The 26,363-nt window shown below is 41.0% G+C and overlaps 1 protein-coding gene across 2 annotated transcripts in view; it reads right to left on the bottom strand.

Annotated features, from left to right (window-relative positions):
* The window catches only part of FHL3 (four and a half LIM domains 3), an 88,068-nt gene that overhangs the window by 5,141 nt on the left and 56,564 nt on the right, over window positions 1–26,363 (bottom strand). For both annotated transcript variants that reach the window (XM_077481810.1, XM_077481809.1), the window contains 2 exons: window positions 7,040–7,209; window positions 5,358–5,532 (listed from right to left, as the gene is read on the bottom strand). In XM_077481810.1, the coding sequence (XP_077337936.1) occupies window positions 5,358–5,532; window positions 7,040–7,195 (331 nt within the window). In that variant the 5' untranslated portion in view covers window positions 7,196–7,209. The remainder of the gene's footprint in view (window positions 1–5,357; window positions 5,533–7,039; window positions 7,210–26,363) is intronic.

Genomic DNA, 26,363 nt, shown 5'->3' with positions numbered 1-26,363 from the left:
TGAACCCTGAAGTTGGGAGAACAAAATTATCTGTTTTCTAGGAAAAGTCCACAAGGGCTTAGGGAATTTTAAATATTTATAGCTCAGAGAATCCTTTAATCCTGTTACTCCTGTCCCAAGAAGACTTTTAAGTAATACAAATCAGCTTCAGAGCCAAGACAGAAACAGAATATTGCTTCAGTTAAACCCACAGAAGACCAACGTGTGGCCTGATATGAACCAGATTACAATGCAGAATGTGACTTAATTAACCGACAACATAACTCATCGTCGCCCAACTTGTAATCGAGCATCTCAAGATACAGAATATAAACCAAACAATTATATACAGACTAACACAAAATATAATTCATGGTACACTGTATATGTCTAGTCTTGAGCTTTATGAATAAATAACCATGTGCATTCTCATTTTGGATAAAAGCCTAGTGTAAGCATGGGTCAACCTGAGTTGCAGTTTAATGTCTTTGCAACTTGGCCAAACATGGCTAGAGCTTTACTTTGAAACAACACACACTAAAGTATTTTACTATCCTCCAAAAGATCGTCAAGCAAAATTTTTATTTAGATAGCACAGCCGTATTTTGCAATGTGTTGCAGAACATAACCATTTATATAGTTTTTGCGCCTGGTGGCAATAACAAGTTAATGTTCCCATCACACTTATTAGCTGTCCATGAAAAGCCAGATCTATCGCAAGTAGCAGAATTTGCTTGTCTTTGTATTGTGTTATTTTTCCTATTGAAATGGGTACAATCCTATCCTTGGATGCAGAACTCTTAGCCCTTGTACACACGGTCGGAGATTCCGACAACCAAATCCGTTGGAGTAATTCCGACAGATTAATTCCGGAAGTGATGTTGCATTCACACGGTCGGACCAAGTTGTACATAAAGTGATGATATTATTTAGTTAGGACGGGACTACGTTCAAGCTAGTAGCCAAAAGCTTTGGTCTAGGAATTTGATCTGAGCATGCGTGGCACTTTGTCTGTCGGAGTAGGCTACACATGATCGGAGTATGTCCGATCGGAGCATTTTGTCGGAAAATTTTACCGGCAAGTTGGAAAAGTTGGTCCGTCGGATATTCAGACGGAAACAGTCCGATGCAGACCACACACAGTCGGAATATCCGACAAGAAGGTCCAATAGGAAACATTCCGTCGGAATCTCCGACCGTGTGTACAGGGGCTTACATTGTTTTAGAAGACTTCAGTGATTAAAGCCGGCCGTACATAGATCGAAATTTGTCCGGTTCAGCAGAAACTGGACGATTTTCAATCCATGTATAGGCACCCAGGTTGTAAACAAATTAATCAGTCAGTCAATCTACAACCAGTCTGACGGGTCTCTTCTGAACAATTAGTGCTACTGGGTATAAGCTGGCAACACTAATCATTGTGTTCTGCCAGCAAGGAAGGCTCCCTACGCTCCCTGCTGGCAGAATATAATAGTGCTGTGGGAGCCAGTGTTGATGGGAGAATCAAGCAATTTTCTTTCCTTCCTCTCATGGTGGAAGAAAAGAAAATTGCATAATCTATGGCCCGCTTAACTCTTTGCCCGCTTAACTCTTACTGCCAATGCCCTCTGTGCTGTGCATCACAAGTGGTGAAGGAGAACCATATAAAAAGGACCAATTGGCCAGGACAGAAAAGCACCTCCCTTTCTTGGCTGTTCCTCTGTAAAAATACTAGACACTTTAGCCAGCCATGCATACCAGCCATGCATACAAGCAAATACTAGGGCTGAGCTAGATAACAAATATACCATAGAGTAGAATTTTTTGTGCCAATTTTCTGGGTAGACGCATTTAAAATCTTATCAACACTTTTAGTGTCAAATGCCTATACCGTGAAAGTCTCCTTTCAATGACTCATCTGTCTGCCCATTAAAATAATGATTTCAGAAGCCTCAGGCCTAAGCAACAAACATTTTCCCAAAATCCTTGAGGATATTTTCAACATTGCTAAGAGTTTTGTCATTTTTACTGCTTGTTTTAAATGAGTCACCACATTTATAATGGTCAAAAAACCTCCATCCAAGGTGTTAGCTGTGTTAGTTGAAAAAGTGACCCAACTATGACTTGCTTTCTGTGAACCAGATATCTACCAAGTTTGAAAACGGGCACATCATACATTTTAAGTGTAACTGTATTTTAAATTTCAGTGAAGACAGCAGCAGACAAGCAATAGCAACACGTGTGCCAAAAAGCAAAACTAGAGACAATAGTTTAATTTAATTTAGCACTGGTGTTATCACTACATGGCACCACAAGGAAACTGAGCTTTACAAATGCCTTCATAGCTTACCACTCGAATTGAAAAAACAAAAAATGCCTTTACCAACTCTTAAAGCAGATTTAAACTATAAAAAAAAAAATAAAAAAAAAATAAAAACACACATATACATAAAAAATATAATTTTTATATATATATATATATATATATATATATATATATATATATATATATATATATATATATATATATATATATATATATATATATATATATATATATATATATATATATCTATATCTCTTAGATATGGTGGCTGCATTCCTTCTTACCTTTCGAGCTACATACATTTTCAGCACGTACAGAAAATATCTAATAATCTTGTGGCCCTGTCACTTACTGTGAGCTTAAACACCCAAATTACTTTATACCTATTAATCCCATCAATACGCCATATGTGAAGATGAAGAAAGGCAGATCCAGTTAAAGTCCAGCCTGTTTGACAACCATGGCTTTCCCCAAAAATACAACGAAGTAAAAAGCATAGACCTATAAAGGGACAGATGTGTGTGATCTGGAGGATTACCAGATGAAAACAAAAGCAGAAAAGCCCACCTTCATCTATGGGCTGGAAAGCTGCAATAAATTTGATTTTTTTTAATGAGTTTAAATGGTTCCCATCCAGCTTATGGTCGAATGACGTCAGGGCAGGCCTCTCATCAATCAGGGTGGATTTTATATGATGCCCTCCCAGATCATGCCTCACATGGGGCCATGCAGTGGTGCAATCTGTAGCGGACCACTTCCGGTACCATGTGACCGCTGTAACCAATCACAGCAGGACACATGACCATTGTAAACAATGGATGGCTTTCTTTCAAGCCATCCATTATGTACAATTGTGTTGCTAGCTGTGATTGGTCACAATGATCACATGGCACAGACTGGGCCAATCACGGGCCATCTGTGTCCTGTGATCAGCAGTGGCCAATTACAGCCAATCACAACAAAACAAACTGTATGTATCAATTTCATGCAGTAAAATTTGTTACTATAAGCAAACATCATGTGTAAAAATAAATAAATTATTACTTTCCCAGAGTAGTACAATGTTACTATGGTAACATTTGACTATGGTTAAATTTAGACAAAAAGATAAATAAATAAAAAGCGAACAATAGAATATTTTTTTGTCATGCTGTCACCAGTCAGTGTCCCTGATCATCGAAACACCCGGTTTTTATGATGATGCTGTACTGCACTGGTTACAGTAAGTAAATTCTTAATTTCTTAAAAAAAAAAAAAAAAAAAAAAAAATTCAAAAAAACTCATTACTTACTAAATACCTTGTACTGTGTACATTCCAAAAAGGGGTAATTTTGGGGATATCTGCAATGTCATGACATTGGGCCTCAAGAAATTAGATCAGCCATTACATCGAGATTGATATATACCATAGTTTGTGTACTCTTTTCTGCAGACTAAATAATATACACAGATTTGGTTTGGTTTTTTTTTTTTACACCAAAGAAATGTAGCAGAATACATTTTGGCCTAAATTCATGAAGAAATATTTTTTTATTTTAACAGAAACCAAGAAAAACTTTTTTTTGGTCTTTTTCATTGATTTGGCAAGAATACAAAAGACCCAGTGGTGATTAAATACCACCAAAAGAAAGCTCTATTTGTGTGAACAAAATTATAAAAATGTATTTTGAGTACAGTGTTGCATGACAGCGCAATTGTCAAAGTGCGACAGTGCCAAATGCCGAAAATTGGCCTGGGCAGAAAAGGGGTAAAAAAAATGTCCAGTACTGAAGTCATTAAATACACTTTTAAAGCAAAGTAGACTTATTGTTCAAACCTTTACTGTTGTTAAGACTCCTTGAACCCAGCAGACAACGTGCATGATATATGAGTGTTGATGGAAAATTCGACTATAAGCTCCTCTGGGGTGCACATAGATGTAAATGGTTCATTATTCTCTGCTCAGTATGTTGATACTATATAAATGAATATATATAATATTCATGTAAGGATTAAATGAGTATGAAGTCATACCTAGAGAGATTCTACTTTGTACTGACATTCTGTTAAACATTTCCCAGCAATTTGGCTCGCCCTCTGTTATTGTAAACTGTGCCAAGGACATCCTAACATTGATAACTTTACTTTACTGACTTTATACAAAGAAAAAAAAAAAGAAGAAGGAGAAGATGGGTGTCAAGTAGTTTGTTATTTTAGTAATAAACCTACCTGAAATATAGAAAAAAGTCTAACTGCTATAGAAAAGTCCTATTAGGCTGGGTTCACACTGCAGCACGGAGCAGCTCACGGCAGGGGTCCAGTGCGTCCCTGTTCACCATTTCAGGTCCGATGTCAGTTGGCTGAATTCGGACTTGAAACATACCAGAAGAGGCACAGGACCCCTTTGGAATTTGCACCAGAGCCACTCCGGAGGTGTGAACCGCCTCCATAGAGAGCCAAGCACAATCTTCTGACACGCGAATTAGATGCATAAATCCGCATTCAATTCCCAATAGTGTGAACCCAGCCTTAAACCTGAGAACTTTATGTGAAATAAAACAGATACTGTTTTAGATATGCAACTTCTCTCTTTCTACCTTCGTATCCATTTTAGGCAGTTTATCCTGGCCATTTATGTTTGGGCAGCATGAATTTTCACAACCTTGATCATTCTTTTGGACAGTTTTGGCACCCTTACCAAAAAATTGAAGAGAACTAATATAAGATCAATGTAGTCATTATGGATTTTTCTTTGCACCTCTTGATATCCAAGTTGATGTAGTGAGCATTATCAAATTAGGTTTAAGATTTGTGAGATAAATGCATTTCATGGTTATTTAAAGGGGTTTTCTACCTTTAACAAGATTGGGAGCAGCACAGACATCTGTCACTGAACTTTAAAAGCAAAATAATAAGCTGGTAAGGGATTAATCCACTGGTTCCTCACCCAACAATGGCAGCTGTTTTATTGCATGCTTTTATAATTGTGTTTACTTCTACATATCTTGAGCTTTGAAAAGTCAGGAAGAAGTTTACAAAGTCTTGGATTTCAATGTTAAGGAAAAAGTACAAAATTTATTTATTCCATAGGTACCTGGCATGACTGTCTTTTCACAACTGACACATTTGGAGGAGAATTCGCTGCAGTAACAATCATTGCACAGTAGTTCCTCATCTTGACACGTAAAAGGCTCATCTGCCAAAGAGCGTTCACATCGGAAGCAACGAAAACAGTTCTCATGATAATGACGATCCTCATAGTAGAGTTCCTATAAATGGGGCAAAATACATAAGCGCAAAAGAGAACACATAACACCCATTTAATTGAATGTACATCCTCTCCCACAGTGTTAGATATAAAGCTATGCAATTCATAAAGAAAAAAAAAAAAAATGTGTTGAGCCTGATATTAGAGTATTAAAGAAGCACTCCACTTCTAGGTGTTAAGAGGGTAAAGAAATGAGATGATAATAAACGAAGTGTGTAAATTTGCAAGCGTGTGACATCCCAGTGCCCTAGGTCACAAAAAGTGTTATCAAACATACCTTTGAAAACTGATTAAATTGTATGTGATGGGGTTGGTGACTGGTTTGGTTAGGAATATAAGGTCACTGGTAAGGTATATGATGATAGACTCTCTAGTCTGTAGGTGTCAGTATTATGTTTGAAGAAGAGAAGACTAAGTGGTTCAATAGTCAGGAGGAATGGCGGGGGAAGGCGTCAGCCTTGATGGATGAGAGATAGAGAAAAAAAAAATTATATATATATATATATATATATATATATATATATATATATATATATATATATATATATATATATATATATATATATATATATAGATATAGAGATATATATATATATAGATATAGAGATATAGAGATATAGAGATATAGAGATATAGAGATATAGAGATATAGAGATATAGAGATATAGAGATATATATAGATAGATAGATAGATAGATAGATAGATAGATAGATAGATAGAGAGATAGAGAGAGAGAGAGCTAGATATATAGTAGAACCCCAATGTAGAAGCCCCATGGAAGTGACTCAAATGCTTTTTTGATAGCTAAAGAAGAACACAGAGGCTAGTCCTTTGAATTTGGCGATATTGTTAAGATACAGGAGCCTATGGATAATATTGCTAGCTTGTTTCCCCAGTATGAACCCTACTTGTTCTGCTGAGATGAGAGAGGGATGGCCCCGTTCAAAGTGCAAAGTTTTGAAGCTATGCAGGGCCTCTTTGACACATCCCCAATTAAGGTGTTGTGTGTGGCCCTAATCGAGAGTAAATATACAAACAGTCTGATTGTACACAAGTCAAACTAACCAGCCTGCCCGTACATGGATTGAAATACAACCAGTCCTTGCTGAACCAGCTGAATTTTGATCCATGTATGGCTGTCTCAAACTTGTCAAATGCAAATGCACCAGTATGGCAAACACAGCATATGACAAGAAAACAGCAATCCAGGTAAAACTTGGTCTTTGAACAACAATGTTTACTGCTCAATTAAAGTCAATGAGATTTTGCTGACATGTGTTACAAATGTACAGCCGCATGTGCTCCCCTCCTGGACATTAAAAACCACCGCTGGAAGATGGCATTAAAGGGTTAAATTATTTTATATTTTGGTTATTTGTGATCTTGGCACACAGAAAACTCGTTCTCTCAGATCCCACAACTAAAGGAACTCTGCTAAGATAGGACATCAAGGGATGTAGATTTTTCATGGAACACTTAAGAAAAAAAGTCTATTAAAGATTCTTACCCTTGAATCGTGGCCAATCAGCTCTTTACACTCATCGCATGTGTTGGCAAACAGGCTGTCATAACAAGGTATACAGTAAGGGCCCTCTTCCATCTGGATGTACTTTCGTCCATAGAGAGACTCCTTACAGCTACCACAGTCAAATGGCTCACTCATTGTTTAAGTTGAATCTACAAGGAAAAAACAAAAACAAAAAAACACTTGTAAAATGAGTACTATTGAGCTTTGATAAAGTTTGATGCTACGTATAAAATGTTTACAGTCATGATTATTGATGTACTAGCTAGATGATGTTCTATCTAATAGTCCCTTTAAATGTTGACTGTCTACATTTCTGGGGTTTTACAAGGGCAATTAAACACACAAAAAAGTAACAGTTCTGCCTAAGGATAGTTGGATGGCATGTAGAACAGGAACAATAAGCCCTTACTAGCATACTAAGGCTAGATTTAGAAGGGAACACAGAGGAATTTTCTAGCAAATAAAAAGGTAAAAGTAGACACCTTGTGGTATCTACTCTTAAAATTACTGTACTATTTTTAAAACGGCTGACCGATTTCAATTAAACTCAGGAATCTGGAAGGGCTTCTTTGTCTTCAAAGCATTCTGGCAGTGTGGTAATTCATATACATAAGAGAGATATGTTGTACATAGGACAAACATGAACAGAAAACAAAAATTTATTTTGTGTAATAAAGTATTACGAGCTTTAAACAGTAAAGCAAAAACCACGTGAATCCCAACGATTATTATTATCATAATACAGGTTTTATATAGTGCCAACAGTTCACACATCGCTTTACAACATGAGGGCAGACATTACAATTTGGTACAAGAGGAATCAGAGGGCCCTGCTCGGTAGAGCTTACAATCTAAAAAATTTCACTATTTCATATTTACTTTGAATTCTCCTCCACCACTGTTAGAATACAATGATCAGCTCTGAAGCCCGCTGATCAATCTGTTGAGTGGGAACTGACAGAGATGGACAGAAACGTTGCCAGTCCCTACCGAACCGCCCAAATTTCGATCCATCTGTGGCCAGATTTAGGCTGCCCATTGACCTCATAGGAAAGTTGGAAATGCAAGCATGACCCAAAACACCAGCAGGGAGAAAATGGCATCCTGGAAACTTTATGTCCATGGAGAGAGAAGTGGACTGAGCAAGAAGAAATACTTAGTATCAATACTGGGGAACATGGAGTGTTACTACAGAGCTCTCCATAGAAAGAAAAAAGGTGTGCATAGTCAAAAAGATTTAGGCAACTGGCTATGCAATAATATCTCAATGGATCGAGGACAGGTAAGTACGAGATACAGAAATTCAGACAATCATTTGACAAATCATTCAATGAAGCCATCATAGAGTCATCAAATTTTATATGATTTATATGCCCTTAAAAATCTTGTTCTTGCCATGCAAATGTATAGAACTTTAATGTTGCTGGCTGTTGGAACCCAGTTGCCACCTCAAAACGGCCAGCAGTCTACTGGTCAAGACAGAGAACACCTCCAGGTTATAGATGTGGTGCAACTTAACATGCCCCTTAGAGCCTGCCTGTGGCTAAAATGATGAGTGGACATGAACATAAATTCCGAGCATCTCTGCAGAGCACCACCCACAGCAAAAAAACACCCTGCCACCACCCTAGAACTAAACATTGCTTAATAAAATGTGGGTGAATAAACACAAATGCCTATAAATATTTTAAGAAATGGTTACCTGTGCGTCGAGTCACAACACAGTAACGCCTTACTGTACAAACATTCCCCACTGCTGAACTTCTACCTAACCACCTGCCAGCATATTTGGCACCGGCTTGATTCATTGCCACTTTATCACACTGGCTGTTATTTGCACAAAAAGGTAAGGAAAACAATTCAGCAGATATATATTAACTAAACCTACTACTGTAGCAAAAAAGAAATAATAAAATCTGTTCTGGGTGGTACATGATATAGCATATAATATTTATATTTATGAGAGCTCCCTGCGCCAACCTGTGTTTGAGGATGTATTTTCTAATAAGGTTATTAAAGTATAAGTAAAAAGGCAAAACTTTTTTTTATTTTAGCTTTGGATAGAGTGGAGAGGGATTAGACCACCTGTCAGGTTTTTATTGCTATTTATGATCCTATTAGGGAGGTTCACCCTCTCTCTTTCAAAGAAAAAGAAAATTCAAAATTTGAGTTGCAACCAGAACAGGAATAGAGCAGACATCTAAATGGAGACACAGATGAAAAAAAAAAAAAAACTGATGGGGTTAAAACCCTCCCTTATGCTGTCCAATAGGAAAAAAAAAAAAATAAAAAAAAAAAAAAAAAACCCCAACAGCGAGTTCTGTCTTTAGTTTTACCTTAACGTTCTTGATTCGTTGGTCCAGAGTAAGCCTCAAAACCTCATAAAAGCATAGAGATTGGTCACAAATAGTAATGCTAATTTCTAGTGTGGCCCCAGTGGTTAAACACAATCAGTGGCGTATGGAGTACAAGCCACGGGGGCCCCCCAAAAAAAAAAAAAAATTGTTTACTTTGGGGTCAGATGTCTTGACCTAAATTTTTATTAATTCTAGTGCAAGCCTGAGGTTAACAAAATGTGCAGATACACAGGCTCATGCTGCTATTTTTTTTTTGGACAAGACCATTTTCTATGTCAGAAAAAAGGAAAAGCAATTATTTTATGGACCATTCCATAATGCCCCAAAGTGTTATAAATGCATGGACAAATCATATTGCTATATAGAACACTGACTGCTTATGGCAATCCAATGCTTTTTGCCTGGCATAACTGATGTTGCCTACATTTATACATCCATAACAGCAGAATAAACTAGACCCACCAAGGCATTATTGTCACCAGTTTCAAGGCTGTGTCTGTATTTGGAATGATGCTAAGATTATCCAAGAGTAAGAGCAGACTTTTAGAGGAGTACACAACTGCAATAAATAACTTTGTTTAAAGTGGAAGTAAACCCTTCTATCATTTTCAGTCAAGGAAGCTGCCATCTTGGCCTCCAATGATTCTTCAACTGCCATAATGCTGCACATGTGATCAGTTATGAAACCAGCCATTGGATGGTTTGAAAGCTTGGTTGAGAGCACAACCAATGTAAAAGTTAGCATTTCCGGCATGCCGGGAATGTAAGTGTTTTTTGAAACTGGGTTTACTCCCGCTTTAAAGAGACCCTGCCACCAGATCATTAATTTCAATATAAATCTTCCAGTAAGATTATATGTGCATTTAAAATATTTTATTCATGTTAATTAACTGTAAACACCTCCCTTGTGTGGACATCCCAAAGCTCGGAGACTGCTGCTGTTGCCACCATCTTGGATTTGATGTGAAGAGACATCCATTCAATGCATGTATGGTCAGCTTTAGCAGAGCTGCTAATGGTTGTGTCTAGATATTCCTTAAGCCCCATACACAGGCCCCGAATGTCGCAAGACCTGGACCGAAAACCCCCCAAAAAACAAACAAAACAAACGACATTTGGCCCCGGACCCAGTCAGACAGTTGTTCCCCTGTCAGAACACAACAGCTCAGCGGGGGAGATCACTATACTAACTTTGCATAGTTAATACAGCGGCTCCAAAACAGAGCTGACAGTTTTTTTTCATTCAACCCAACGGTTGGAAAAAAAAAAAAAAAAAAAAAGAAGAATATAGCGTGTACCCGGCTTTACTCTTCCTCTCTTGCTGAAGTCTTCCAGTCAGCTCTAATCCACTGAAACAACAATGCTCTCTCTATAGAGCTGATATTTTATCTCAGCTCTTACTTTTCAGGAAGGATGAGTGATTGTTGTGAAATACAGATAACTAGTGGAAAAAGTGTCTCACAAATCAAATGTGATGCAATTATGGGCATGTGGTACTGCAAGCATGTAAAACTTAAGATGGAGTACAAAAAAAAAAATAAAAAAAAAAAAAAAAAAAAAAAGAAAAAAAAAAAAGAAGAAGGAGGAGGAAGAACACACACACAACCACACAGTATGATCATTCATGATAGATAGATAGATAGATAGATAGATAGATAGATACATACATACATACATACATATACATATACACACACACCTTTTTTCCTAGTGTGTGTGTGTATACACACACACACACACACACGCACACAAAAAAAAAGGGATTTTTAAAAGGTTTATTCGATTGTCTAATAGTTAGTGGGGTCAAATCAGCATTCATTTTTGGCCACAGCAACAAAAAAATAAAAATTTAAGGATCAGGATGAAAAAAAGTTCTCGAAGGTGTGAATTTCTAGAAACAATTATGTTTTTTGTTCAGGAAAGTCCATTTGCTTTAAAATAAAAATGTTAAAAACATTAGCATTGAATGTACTAATGAGAATGAGAATGCGCCAGCACCAGGAAACTAACTGGTTGCTTTTGGAAACAGCTCCACCATTCCCAAAATGAATATTTATGAATGGAATGCCTTCTGTCCCATGCGTGTCATAGTTCCTTTCTAAAAGTTGACACTTGTTTATATATAGCATAGGAAACATTTATCATATAGAATATTTAGAAATATTTGGTGCAAACCATATGATTTATAGCTGCTCTAGGACTTTTCTTTAAATAGCTTATTAACCACTCCAGCCCCGGACCATTTTGCTTGCCAAAGACCAGAGCAATTTTTGCGATTTGGCACTGCGTTGCTTTAACTGACAATTGTGCAGTCGTGCGACGTGGCTCTCAAACAAAACTGAAGTCCTTATTTTCCCCACAAATAGAGCTTTTTGGTGGTATTTGATCACCTCTGCATTTTTATAGTTTTTGCGCCATCAATAAAAACAAAAAAAACAAAAAGGGAGCGGTGATCAGTGACAGTGTCAGTAGGCAGAATGGGGAGATGCTGGTTTACAATAGCATTTCCCATCCTTCCTCTCCGTGAGACGATCTCTATGTCCGTGGGAACTGCGATCCTACTCACAAAGCTTGCGGCATGCGCGTGTGTGATGGCACAGCAACAAATTCATAAGGGACATACAGATACGCCCATTTGCACAGCCGTGCCATTCTGTCAACGTAAATCTACAAGCGGCGGTCGGCAAACTGTTAAGGCTGGGTTCACGTCCAAGCTGCATGAGGCTCGCAGCAGGGGTCTGGTGTGTCCCTGTTCTCCGTTTCAGGGATGAATCAGGTCTAAATTTTTGCCTGAATTCGGCCCTGAAATGAAGCCAAAAGATGCACAGGACCTCTGTGTAATCCGCCCACGCCGGAGATATGTGAACCGGCTCTATTGAGAGCCAGTCGGTCAATCTCCTGTTGTACGTATTGGATAGTAAAACCAAAGCTTAAGGCTAGGTTCACACATATGCGAACTGGATGCATTTTAAACCGCGTCCAATTTGCATGACATGTGAAAGAACATCGTTTACTATTGTGCCCGTTCACATACTGTATGTCCGTACAGCTGGAGTGCAGATTCAGTGCAAATTGAAGAAAAATTTTCTCCGTTTTCTGAGCAGTGCAGTCCAGTTTAGGTGCTAATTTAGGTCCACTGACTTCTATGGGAAGGCTTCTGAATCGTACATGGGACATGTCATTCAGGTGTGAACAGGATAAAATCCTGACCCGATATGGATGTAAACCTGACCTGATCCGATCAAAAACTGACCTGAAAACGCTGAACAACTACTTTGTCAATTAACAATGAAAATGGAGCTTCAATTCGCACGGAACATGTGTGAACCCAGTTTAATTGTCTGCAAACTTCAAGCTCAGAGATTCCACCAATAGAGTTTTAGAGATTGCATGGCCGATCACCTGATCACTAAAGTAGATATTGCTACTCCAGTGATTTCCACTTGATTTGGGGTCCCATGCTGAGCAGCAGGCCTGCTGAATTCTAGACACAGCTGGTCAGCTGCTCACCATGGGTGCTTTTGGAGAATGCTCTGCATTTTTATTTTTTATTTTTTTTTAAGAATGAAAAGCAGTCTCTGATTGCACTAGGTGGACAGTATGATGTCACCACCTCGCTTCTTCACCTCGTCCAATCATAGAACTCGCACGTATTCAGAAAATGCAAATCATTCACAGGAACTGGAAAGTGGAGATTACTGAAGCAGCAGGGTGTAATTCAGTGGCTTCCCTGGAGCATCGGCCAGGTATGGTATATGCATAGTTACCCAAGCTGGACCAATGTAACCATGTATAAAATATCCATACCTGGAATTCCTCTTTAATACTTTAGTAAGAAAGCCTTGCATACACTTCATAAATAATAGATATTCCAAACTACTGTAAATAGGTAATACCACTATAATTAGCAATATTATCCAGCTTGTTAGAGCCTGCAAGGGAGGTTCAGCATGTAACATTATGCAAGCACAGCACTTGGTGGGAAACTGCTGAAGCTTGTGTTCATCGTGGCCTTGTATTGTAAGAGCCTGGCTGCGTCTACAGCACTGTTTTCATTGGCAGAGCTACTGGTACAACATGATTCTGTCTTCAATGCCATGAGTTACAAACCCTATCATTTGGAAAGGCTAAATATATTCAGTCTACATTATTTAGCATTTTGAACATAGGGTCAAGTTCTGCCTAAAAACGAAGGATACAGAGATATACATTTTAAATGATAACATGTTCACGGAATAATGATAATTCTTTATGATCATGAAACCCAATAATTTACAGCTAAAAAAATAAATAAAAAAAAAATAAAAAAAAATACATACATCATATTTACAGGGTAGATTTGCAATGAGTAGCCTATTGGTGACACTATATACACAGTATTTGGTAAATGTGCCCTACACTTTGAACAATATTCAGTCCTGTGAATCTAAGAAAAACATTATTATAATTATTATACAGGATTTATATAGCGCCGGCAGTTTGCATAGTGCATAGGGAGACAATATAATCACAATACCATTCAATTCATTAGAGCTTACAATCTAGGGAGGGAGGGAGTGATATGAAAGTCTAATAAACTGAGGGATGAGTTGATGAAGAAAATAAATGAACAGTTGTTAGATGGAGGCAGGGTAAGCTTCTCTGAAGAGAAAAGTTTTCAGGGATCACCTAAAAGGGGATAGATTTGGAGATAGTCTGGCAGATTGGGGTAGGGTATTCCAGAGGATGGGAGAGACTTGGGAGAAGTCCTGGAGGTGAATATGGGAAGAGGTGATGAGGGAGATAGAGAACAGGAGGTGGTGGGAGGAACGAAGCAGACGATTAGGTTGGTATTTTGAGACTAGGCTAGTGATGTAGTTGGGGCAGGGTTGTGGATGACTTTGTAACTTATTGTTAGTATTTTGAATATAATTTGTTGGGTGAGTGGCAGCCAATGGAGGGATTTGCAGAGAGGGGTAGCAGATGCTGAGTGGTTTGTAAGGTGAATGAGTCTGGCCACAGTATTCATGGACTGAAGGGGGGGATAGTCTATTTAAAAAGGTAAGCCAATGAGGAGGGAGTTGCAGTAGTCGAGGTAAGAGATAACCAGGGAGTGAATCAGGAGCTTTGTGGTTTCATTCGTTAGGAAGGGACGTAGTTTGGGTATGTTGCAGAGGTTGAGGAGGCAAGCTTTGGAAAGGGATTGGATGTGGGGCCGAAAGGAGAGTTCAGAGTCCAGGATAACACCTAGCACCCTGGCATGTGGGAATGGGGAGGAAATATTATGAGCTCGATTTTGGACAAGTTGAGTTTAAGGAAGTGATGCGACATCCAAACGGATGTGTTTGTTAGTAAGTTAGTGACACGTGAGGAGACTAATGGAGTGAGTTGAGGGGTGGAGAGATAAATTTGGGTGTTGTCTGTGTGAGACAGACAATCAGCTCACCCAAGGAAGAGGTGTAGATTGAAAATAAGAGGTCCAAGAACAGAACCCTGTGGGACCCTGACGGAGAAGGGAAGCGGAGAGGAGGAAGTAGAATTGTGACACTAAAGGTGCATGGGGATAGGTAGAATGAGAACCACCAAAGGGAGCAGTCACAGAGACCGAGAGAGTAACTTTTTTTTGAAGAGGAGGGGGTGGTCAACCATATCAAAAGGCAGAACAAAAAGGTCCAGTAGTAGGAGTACATAATAGTGTCCGTTGGTTTTTGTGGTTAGCAAGTCATTTGTGAGTTTTTGAAGAGCAGTTTCCGCGGAGTGTTGAGGGCGAAATCCAGACTGAAGGGGATCAAGAAGATTATTCTTTTTAAGGTCTAGAGGAAAAGGAGTAAGGAGATAGGGCATAGATTTTTTTTAGATTGGTAGGGTCCAAGGATGGCTTTTTAAGTATGGGGGTGGTCAGTGCATGTTTTAGAGCATTGAGGAAGATGCCAGATAAGAGAGAGAGATTGAAGATGTGGGTTAGAGAGTGTAGGATAGTGTCAGAGGGTGACCGCAGTATTTTAGAGGGAATGCAGTTCAGGGCACAAGCGGTTAGGGGGGCGTTAGAAAGGAATCAAGCAACTTCGTCTATAGTAGCAAGTTTGAATAAGTGCAGTATCAATTGTACCTGTTGACATGGGGTGTTAGCTGGGGGAGATACTTGTAGAGTGGAACTTTCATCACAAATTGTATCAATCTTATTTTTGAAGTGATTAGCAATCTCCTGGGCAATGAAGGATTAAGTAGAGAGTTGAAGGTAGAGAAGAGTTGACGGGGATGAGAAGGTGTTAATGAGAAAGTGGTAAAATAGGTTTGCTTGGCGGTGTGGAGGCAAGAATTGTAAATTTGGAGAGCAGATTTGTATTGGTTGAAGTCTTTGAGAGACTTAGTCTAATGACGCGTACACACAATGGGACATTCCGACAACAAAATCCATGGCATTTTTTCCGATGGATGTTGGCTCAAACTTGTCTTTCATACATACGCTCACACAATGTTGTCGGAAATTCTGAACATCAAGAACGCAGCGACGTAAGACGAGCCGAGAAAATGTAAAAATTCAATAGCCAGTGCGGCTCTTCTGCTTGATTCCGAGCATGCGTAGAACTTTGTGCGCTGGAATGTTGTACACACAATTGGAATTTACAACAACGGATTTTTTGTTTTCGGAAAATTTGAGACCAAGATCTCAAATTTTGTGTGTCCGAAATTCCAATGGAAAATGTCCGATTGAGCCTACACATGGTCATAAATAGCTTCTATTGAATATATTTCAATTGGAAAATCCGGCCACGTGTACACGGCATTAGTCTTATGCCCTGTACACACAGTCGGAAATTCCGATCGTGTGTGGGCTATATCGGACTTTTTCCGTCTGAAATTCCGACGGAAAAAGTTTGAGAGCTGGATCGGACTTTTTACGATCGTTTGTAGAGAATTCTGACGGACAGTGGCACACACGCTCAGATTAAATTATGAGACCAAAGCTATTGGCTACTAGCTTCTACATAGTCCCATTGTATGCAACGAACGTCACTTCGTTCCAAACAATTGGATTTTTCAACAACTTTGTCCAACCGTGTGTATGCATCACAAGTTTCGGCCAAAATCCATCGGAAAAAAAAAAATCAGACGGATTTTGTGGTCGGAATGTCTGACCATATGTACAGGACATTAGACTTAGTCTTATGCCAAAGATGCTCAAGAGCTACATTTTTTGAGATTTCTGGTGGCATGGTCAGAATGATCTCAAAAGCCCAATCCTATTATACAGTGTATATTAGGTATGTAACAATCACTGTGCACACACGACCTAGTAATTACTTAATAGGGATGAGCCGAAACCCCCCCCAGTTCGGTTCACACCAGAACCTTTGAATGGACCAAAAATTTGTACGAACTTTAGAACCCTATTAAAAGTCTATGGGACTCAAACGTTCGAAATCAAAAGGGCTAATTTTAAAGGCTAATATGCAAGATATGCAACAGACAACACCAGCAATAAGGGGTATCTTCAGGTGTATACTGTGCTGGAGGCACACAACACCCACTTTAACTCCTGCAGATGCCTGAGAAAAGAACACTGTCCCTGCTTATCTTGCTCTTTCCCTGCACGCCGGAACACACTACACAAGGCCGCCGCGCTGGCGGCCTTATATAGTGTGGGGTGTGCACTAAACCCCCTGAGCTATAATTGGCCACAGGCATCCTGCCTGTGGCCAATTATGGCTCTCCTCGCTGTCGGCGCTGTGATTGGCCAAACATGCGGGGTCACAGTGCATGCTTGGCCAATCATGAGCCAGCAATGCACTGCGATGGCGTAGTGCATTGTGGGCCGTTCGTGCCACATGAAGTTCTGAATTCGCCGAACAGACGAACGGCCAATGTTCAAGTCGAACATGCGTTTGTGTCGAACACCGAGCTCATCCCTATTGCTTAACCAATAGTCACATGTTTCTGTAAGAAAATTCATCTGTTTTGTTGGAAACAATAAACATAAGATGGCATTAATTATTCTCTAGTCAAAACTATAAAAAAAGTTTGATAAAAGTCCTACTTTAATAGCGGTTTTAAATCAAAGCATATTTTGGCTCAATAAGAATATACATAATGATAGTAAATTGTAAGTAGTTCTAAACCAAATCTATATTGAAGAATACAAAAAAACTGTATAGCTTTAGGTTGATGTATTTCTACAATAGCGGAGTTTCCCAAAGCCAACAACCTTTCGGAAAGCCATCTGAGAAACAATTAGCCTTTGCTGTCTGTTGTTAGCAGAGAAACAATTAGTTGTGTGTACAGTAATCCGTGAAGTATGTTAGCTTTTGCTAATACTAACCTGTCCTCAGGTCATGTATTCATGACAAATGTCTCCGTGACAGAAATATTTCAGAATCGCGTTGCTTTGCAGAGGCAAAGGTGATATAATAGGATACTTATACATAGTACCACCCTGTCTATACATAAGCTGTCATTAGCACAGCCACTTGGGAATGTCTCACGAAGGCTTGAAAGTCTGAAAATCACCTTTAGGCAAACAAACCAAGGGAAGTATCTGTACACTGCTGATGACGTTCTACAAAGGAATGACCCATGGACTTGTCATTTACAGGCAAAGTAGTAAAGCGAACACAACTATATCAGTACTATTTTGCATGTGAAAGGATTTGTAATTATGGGCAGTGAGACACCTCTGTCAGATAGCATAGCTACTGTATGTCTAGGTAGGAACTCATGCAGCTCCAAGCTGGGCACACATCGACTGACTGGACAAGGAAGGAAAATGAACCACTCTACTCCTAGTGTTAGCACATAAGCACTGTAGCACAGCCTGGTTGGATGCTACTGAGGACCCTCCCTCTCCCAGCCTAAGGGAGACTGAACAGGGGAGGTCAGAAAGCATATTAGGACAATTTCAGGCATTTAAACTGCATAACTGCAGCAACTGGTATTTATTTATTTTACCTTGCAGCTCTAGGGTTCTTTAGACTAGGTTCACACCCCTGTGGCTGCAATTTGATAAGATTTTCAGCATGATTTTGTAGTGCTACTTGGTTGCATTTTTGATTCCCCTGTATTATTTTAGTTTTGGCGTATGATATGATAAGCATATCTGCTATGACAAAAAAAAAAGCACTGAAATTGCATCAAATAAATGCAGCAAATCACATGTACATGCATTTCAGTTGCATTTCTATTGAAGTCTATGGGGCAAAAATCATGCTGGAATCGCACCAAAGTGGTACAGGGCCCTTTCCCAAAAATCACAACGTGCTGTGCTGCATCGATGTGAAAAACATGATTTCTACTGTCAAGCAATTCTGTGTGACTCAAGTTGCATCTGAAAATGCAATAGTGTGAACAAGGCCTTAGTTTGAATCTCAACCAGGATGCTAGCCGCATTGGACTTTGCATGTTTTCTCTACGATTGCGCGAGTTTCCTCTAAACTCCAAAAACATGCTGGTAGGTCCTACTAGGCGTATGCAAGCATGTATGCGAGTTAGGGAACAAAAGCCATCTATACACGACTAGCTTTCATTTTTGTTCAGTCAGCAGGCTAAGGAGTTAAAAATGAACAGGTTCCTCCATCCACCCCATTTTTGGCCCTACAGAGACAATGCCTTCTGACAGTTGCATTCACCGCTGTCAAAATACACTGCTCAGTGGCTGCAGCTGTTTGAGAAAAAATTTCCAACATGTTTCTTCAACAGAAGGTGGTCAAAGATCGACCTCTGTAGAGCGTGGTCGGACACACACACACACACACACGCACACACACACACCAACATTTTGATCAGTTTAGGGCCAGCTTCAGATAGTAATCTTCTTGTGCTTAACCATTTGTTGACCACAATACGTCAATATACACATGTTGCGGTTTGCAAGTGGTTTACTGGGGTTATGGCTGAAGCTATCAGCCATAACCCCGGTATTTTCTTTTTAGCGAGTGGCTGCCTTTCTCATGAAAGTGGTCCAAGCGGCTCATTAGCTGCTGGATTGCTTTTCAGAAGTAGCGGGAGGAGTCGTCTCACCCCCTCCTCTCCTGCCAGTGTTGCCTGGCTGGTCATAGAGGCTGGCAGAGACCAGATCATCTTCGATTGCCTCTATGGACATGGAGGACTGGCGCAACGTCATGTCGTCACTTCTGGTTTAGGGTGGAAGTAAACATGTTTGTAGACAAAGCAGTTTGGGACTTTAAATGAGGCACGGGTTAGCGCCTCCATCCCGGTATTTAGCACAATAAAGAGGGAAAAAGGTGGGACTTTAAATGAAGCGGCTGAAGTGTGAGGGTCAGAAAAAGGTAATTTAATTGAATTCATAATATATGATACAAAGTAAATTCATATATATACATACATACATACATGTGCCGTAGTTGGGCACAAAATGTGTTATATGAAGACATCAAGGTGTATGTAAAGACACATAAAGTCAAAAAACATGTATAAACAATAACTAGTATGTAGGGCAACAGCATAGCCTAAAAATGCCTCAAGGCGACATATCCGGTACCTATGTTTGTAATCACATAATGTAAACATAAATGTACTGAATTAATATTAGAAGTAACGTCGGGACGTAGTAAATATCACTGTAGCATCAAATGTAGCTCTACGCGTTTCGTGGATGTATTCTCCACTCATCAGGAGCAGATGCGACAGATACCTGTAAAATATATGGATATGGTAAACCACACTCTGTATAGAGGGGAATAGGTACAGTACATAGTTAATCTCTTTTGAAAGCACTCTATGTACTGTACCTATTCCCCTCTATACAGAGTGTGGTTTACCATATCCATATATTTTACAGGTATCTGTCGCATCTGCTCCTGATGAGTGGAGAATACATCCACGAAACGCGTAGAGCTACATTTGATGCTACAGTGATATTTACTACGTCCCGACGTTACTTCTAATATTAATTCAGTACATTTATGTTTACATTATGTGATTACAAACATAGGTACCGGATATGTCGCCTTGAGGCATTTTTAGGCTATGCTGTTGCCCTACATACTAGTTATTGTTTATACATGTTTTTTGACTTTATGTGTCTTTACATACACCTTGATGTCTTCATATAACACATTTTGTGCCCAACTACGGCACATGTATGTATGTATGTGTATGAATTTACTTTGTATCATATATTATGAATTCAATTAAATTACCTTTTTCTGACCCTCACACTTCAGCCGCTTCATTTAAAGTCCCACCTTTTTCCCTCTTTATTGTGGTAAACATGTTTGTTTGTTTTTTTGTTTGTTTTTTAAGCAAAAAGATAAAAAACAAAAACAAAAAAAACACACATTTATCTTTTTGACCCCAGATCTCTCCATAAAGAGGACCTGCCATCCTTATTTCCATTACAAAGGATGTTTACATTCCTTGTAATAGGAATCAAAGTGATCAAATAAAAAAATCCCTCTGTGCTTGTGTGCAGAAAACAAAACACATACGCAGAAACTAACACACTAAGTTGCACACCCATGTAAATGGTGCTGGCATCACACATTGCGGCAAACGTTTAAACAAGAGCAATAATTGTAATGCTAGACCCCCTCTGTATTCTAAACACATAACCTGTAAAAAAAAGAAAAGAAAAAAAAGCCTTGCCTATGGAGAAGTACTGTCGTTTGTCGCCATTCCACTAGCATGCTCAATTTTAAAGCGTGACAGGTTAGGAATCCATTTACTCTGCGTAATATCGTAAACGGATTTGTATATCAGTGCCAATGGTTAGAGATGCATGTATACCTTACAGCTTTATTGTAGTTTAGTTGAGCAGTCTAAACTTTCTCTGCTGCCTCTCAGAACCCGTTCCACAGCAAGTGCCAAGCACTTGCACTTTCACCTAGCTTATATAATACAGAAGCTCCAGTGGACAGGCAAATTATTCGTAACTGCTGAAACACAGAGAAGCCTTTAGGGTCGTCTTTGGGAGGTATGTACTCCTCTGGAATGAAAAAGCATGTGCAGTATCTCCCTTGTATGAGTAGTTGGCCCTCAAAACTAAATGCAGGAGTTTGGTGCGCTTTTAAAAAAGACTCAGTTAGACTTACCGGTGACGGTATTTCTAAGAGCCTTTCAGGACAACCCCGGAGAGAGTAGCTCCACCTTGCAATCAGGAAACACATGCCCACTTTAAAAACACCTCCTCCTCCTCCATGGCTTCAGTTATTGTGGCCTTCCGACGCTGGAAAACAAAGCACAGAAAGCACAACACCATGGTAGAACTTAATACATTTACTAAGCATAACCTAGGGAGGGAAGTAACGGTTGTCCTGAAAGGCTCTTAGAAATACCGTCACCGGTAAGTCTAACTGAGTCTTTCTCAAATCGCCTTTCAGGACAACCCCGGAGAGGATAACCGAGAAACTTACCCTAGGGCGGGACTACTGCCTGCAGTACCTTCCTGCCGAAGGCCTGATCTGCTGCAGACAGTAGATCTAACCGGTAATGCCGGAGAAATGTCGAATAACTGGACCAAGTGGCAGCCTTGCAGATTTGTTCAGGCGTGGCACCGGCCCTTTCAGCCCAGGAAACTGCCGTGGATCTAGTAGAGTGGGCAGCAATACCTGAGGGAGGTATTTCTCCTTTTGCTTTATAGGCTTCTGTTATAGCCAACTTAAGCCACCTACCCAGCGTACTTTTAGAAGCTTTCTCCCCCTTGCGTGATCCAGAAAATATCACAAAGAGGGCGTTTGATTTTCTAAATTCTTTAGTAACTTTCAGAAACTGTAAAAGACACCTTCTCACATCCAATGTGTGAAAAACTTCCTCTCCTGCATTTGCTGGGCTTGCAGAGAATGTAGGTAACACTATTTCCTGTGATCGATGGAAAGTTGAGGATACTTTCGGTAGGAATGCTGGATCCGTCCTCAGTACCACCCTGTCCTGATAAATTCTAAGGAAGGGTTCTGTAATAGCTAGAGCTTGGAGCTCGCTGACTCTCCTGGCCGAGGTGATGGCCACCAAAAAGATTGTTTTTAAAACCACCTTCTGTAAAGAAGCTTCTTGTAAGGGTTCAAACGGTGCTCCCGAGAGACCCTGTAAAACTGTAGACAAATCCCAACTGGGAAAGTCTTTAAGGGCTACTGGTCTATTTCGAGCAAGAGCCCTAAAAAAAACTAGAAATTAAAGTTTCTTTAGATAAAGTCTTTTCAAAGAAAACTGATAAGGCAGCCACCTGAGTCTTCAGGGTACTGGCTGCGAGACCCTTCTCCATTCCTTCATGGAGAAACTCCAAGACGGACACCGTGCTCTTGACCTTGAGTTCTCTAGAACTGCACCAGGAGTTGAACTTTTTCCAGACCTTCATGTAAATTGCCTGTGTAACTGCCTTCCTACTGGACAGCAGGGTCTTTACTACTTTATCTGAGAGACCTTTAGCCTTTAACAGGTCCTCCTCAGAAACCAGGCGGTTAGCTGCAGGAGTTCCACTTCTGGATGACTTACTGTCCCCTGTGATAACAGATCTTTTCTGAGTGGTAACCTCCATGGGGGCTTCGAGGCTAGGTTTCGAAGACCCGCGAACCAGGGTCTTTTTGGCCAAAAAGGAGTGACTAGTATTAAGTCTGTCCTTTCTTCCCTGAATTTCCTCAGTACTAGTGGAATTAGAGGAAAGGGGGGAAAGGCATAGCACAGCTGGTAATGCCAGGGGTGAGCGAATGCATCCAACCCTATTGCTGCATCTCCTCGGTGAAGAGAAAAGAATCTGTCCACCTTTGAGTTCTGCTGGCTGGCAAAAAGGTCTACCTGAGGAACCCCCCAGGCCTCGGAGATCATCAGGAACACTTCCTGATTCAGACTCCATTCTGCCTCTAGCAATTTGCGCCTGCTTAGGAGGTCCGCAAACAAATTCTGAGAGCCCTTCAGATGCACTGCCGATAGTGAGGCTGTGTTCTGTTCTGCCCAGGCTAACAACAGATTGGCCAGCTCCATCAAGCTCCTGCTTCTGGTTCCCCCTTGCTTCATAATGTAGGTAACCGCTGTTGTGTTGTCTGACAACACCTGAACATGGTGGCCTCTCAAACTCTGCTGAAATGCCACTAAACCCAGAAAGATCGCCTTCAACTCCCTCCAGTTGGATGATCTTTGAGCTTCCTGTTTGGACCAGACCCCCTGAGATGTCTGACCATCCAGATGGGCTCCCCAGCCCCAGGCACTTGCGTCTGTAGTAAGGCGCTTGTCCACAGGAAAGGTCCACACCAGGCCCCTTGAGAGGTTTGCCTGGTCTCTCCACCACCAAAGAGCCCTTTTCGTCTTTGACGAAATTTTTAGCTGTTTTTCCAAAGGATCCTGATGGGACCAGCTTGACAGAACCTCCCTCTGAAGGGGTCTGGAATGGAACCTGGCCCACTGAACAGCCGGGATTGCTGCCGTAAGCAGGCCCAGAACTGCCATAGCCATCCTGACTGAGACTGTCTGGTTGCTCTGTATCCGCTGTACAGCTAGCTGTAACTTTTCCTGTTTTTCCAACGGCAGGAAAACTTTCTGGAGAATCGAATTTAATGTATACCCCAGAAATTTCATTTCCTGTGAGGGGGTCAGGATTGACTTCTCTAGGTTTAGAAGCCATCCCAGGCCCTCGAGGTGAGACTGGGCCCTCTGGAGATTGACTAGGACCTGCTCCCTGGAGTCTGCAAAAAACAAAAGGTCGTCCAGATAAGGAACAACTGGAATCCCCTTCAATTTCAGGGGTTCCAAAGCCTCTGCCATAATCTTCGTAAAGACCCTGGGAGAGGACGAGAGTCCGAACGGCAGAGCCCTGAATTGGAGGTGCCATACCGAACTCCCTACCTTCAATGCCAGGCGCAGGAACTGCTGCGATGCCTGATGAATTGGTATATGAAGGTAGGCATCCCTTAGGTCCAGGGATGCCATGAAGCATTCTGGGGTCAACAGCTTTGTGATGGAGAAAATTGTATCCATCCTGAAATGTTTGTACCGAATGAACCTGTTCAGGAATTTCAGATTCAGGATTAGACGGTACTTCCCTGAGGGTTTTTTCACCAGAAAAATATGTGAATAAAAACCCCCGCCCTGCTGGCTTACTGGGACTTGAATCAGAACCTCTTGCTGTATCAGCTCCTGTAACAACAGCTTCATTGCAGAGGCCTTCTCCTGATCCCTTGGCAATGTTGTCACATAAAACCTGCTCGGGGGTGGTTCTGAAAACTCCAACCTGTACCCCTGATCGACAACGCTCTTCACGAACAGATTTGGAGACAGCCTGTCCCATTGTTCGCGAAAAGCTGACAGTCTCCCCCCCACTGGGGAGATATTGTCACTTGTTCTTAGGGGACTGCTCTGGGGGAGATCTAAAGAGGACTCCACCCCTGCCTTTGCCCTTCTGTGAACCCCATCTGCTCTTGTGCTCCTGGTCTTTTTTATGGGACTGCTGAAAAGCACGAAAATTCTTTTTGGCAATCTGCTTTTTCTTAGCTGGAAAAGCCTTCTTTTTATCGGCTGTTCTATCCAGCACAGACTCTAAATCAGGACCAAAGAGCAAGTCACCCGAGAAGGGAAGACCACACAGCTTGACCTTAGAGGCAGTGTCCCCAGACCATGTTTTCAGCCAAACTGCTCTCCTGGCTGAATTTACAAGAGCCGAAGACCTAGCGGCCAGTTTAACTGATTCTGCTGATGCATCCGCCATGTATTTGACTGCATTCAGGATCAGTGGAAAGGACTCTAAGAGATCCTTGCGGGGTGTCCCCGCCTCAATATGGCTCTTCAGCTTCTCTACCCAACATTCCAGATTCCTGGCCACCACCGTAGCTGCCATTGCTGGTTTTAGACTGACTGACGCGGCATCCCAAGCTTTTTTAAGGATGGAGTCAGCTTTTTTGTCCATTGGGTCTTTAAGGATCCCCATATCTTCAAAGGCTAGATCCGTTCGTCTGGATACCTGCGAGAAAGCTGCATCGACTCTAGGTTTCTTATTCCAAACCTCTGAGTCCTTATCTTCGAAGGGAAACCTTCTTTTGAGAGCTTTAGAGAAGAAAGGGGCTTTTTCTGGGTCCTTCCACTCCTTTCTCACTGAGTCTGAGAGGACCCTGTGGACAGGAAAAACTCGCCGTTTTGTTTCGTCCAACCCCTGGTACATTTTGTCATGAACTGACAGTTGTACTCTTTCTTCCTGAATTTCTAGAGTAGTGTAGATTGCTTTTAAAATATCATCTACTTCCTCTAGTGATAGCTTGAATTTGGAGCCCCTGCTATCTTCTTCCTCTTCCTCCTCCTCAGAATCCCTGAAGGAGATGAGAGTACTACCCCCTTCGTCTCCAGACTCTTCAGTTTCCACCTGTCTGGATGACGACGCCCTGGGGCTGGGCGGTAAGTTCTGAGGCTCGGTCTGTGCGGGAGGGTTTTGTATCAGAATGGACTTGACTGAACTCAAAGAGTTTGTCAGCTCTTTAACCGAAGAAAACAAATCCTTATATTGTTGAGATGTTTCCTCTTCCACCAATTCTCTGATACAATTTCTGCACATTGCCTTCTGCCATGAATCTCTGAGGGGGGTTTTGCAGGAAGGACATTTTCTCTGACCTGGTCTAGCTTTTCCTAGTGATTTTTCCTGAAACGACATACAGGTTTAATTCACTAAAAGCTCTCAACAACCAGTTGCTTAACACCAAGCCAGTGCAGAGACCCACCACCAAACAGACCTACTAGTGAGACCCCAGAACTAGGCTGCAAAAGGTCAGAGCGAAGTCCACCTCTGACCTGCAGCGACAGGCCCCCAAGAGGGGGGAACAAACAAAGACATACCCACAGTAAAGCAGAGGGTGCCAGTGCACCTTACGTACCTGGGCTGGACCGGTGCTGGGGGCGCCTGTCTCCGCCATAGCTGGCTTGCACTCTTCCATCGTTTGAGTGAGGCAGCTATTTTACAAACAGCTCTCATTTTAAATTTTCCCGGCCGCCGCGTCATCAAGGCCGGCCGGAAGCGGAAGCACACGGTCACCTGACCCGCC

The sequence above is a fragment of the Lithobates pipiens genome, unplaced genomic scaffold (genome assembly GCF_037356315.1).
Source record: "Lithobates pipiens isolate NorthernLeopardFrog02 unplaced genomic scaffold, aLitPip1_a1.2 Scaffold_16, whole genome shotgun sequence".
NCBI lineage: Eukaryota > Metazoa > Chordata > Amphibia > Anura > Ranidae > Lithobates > Lithobates pipiens.
This window is presented reverse-complemented; position numbering and strand designations above follow the sequence as displayed.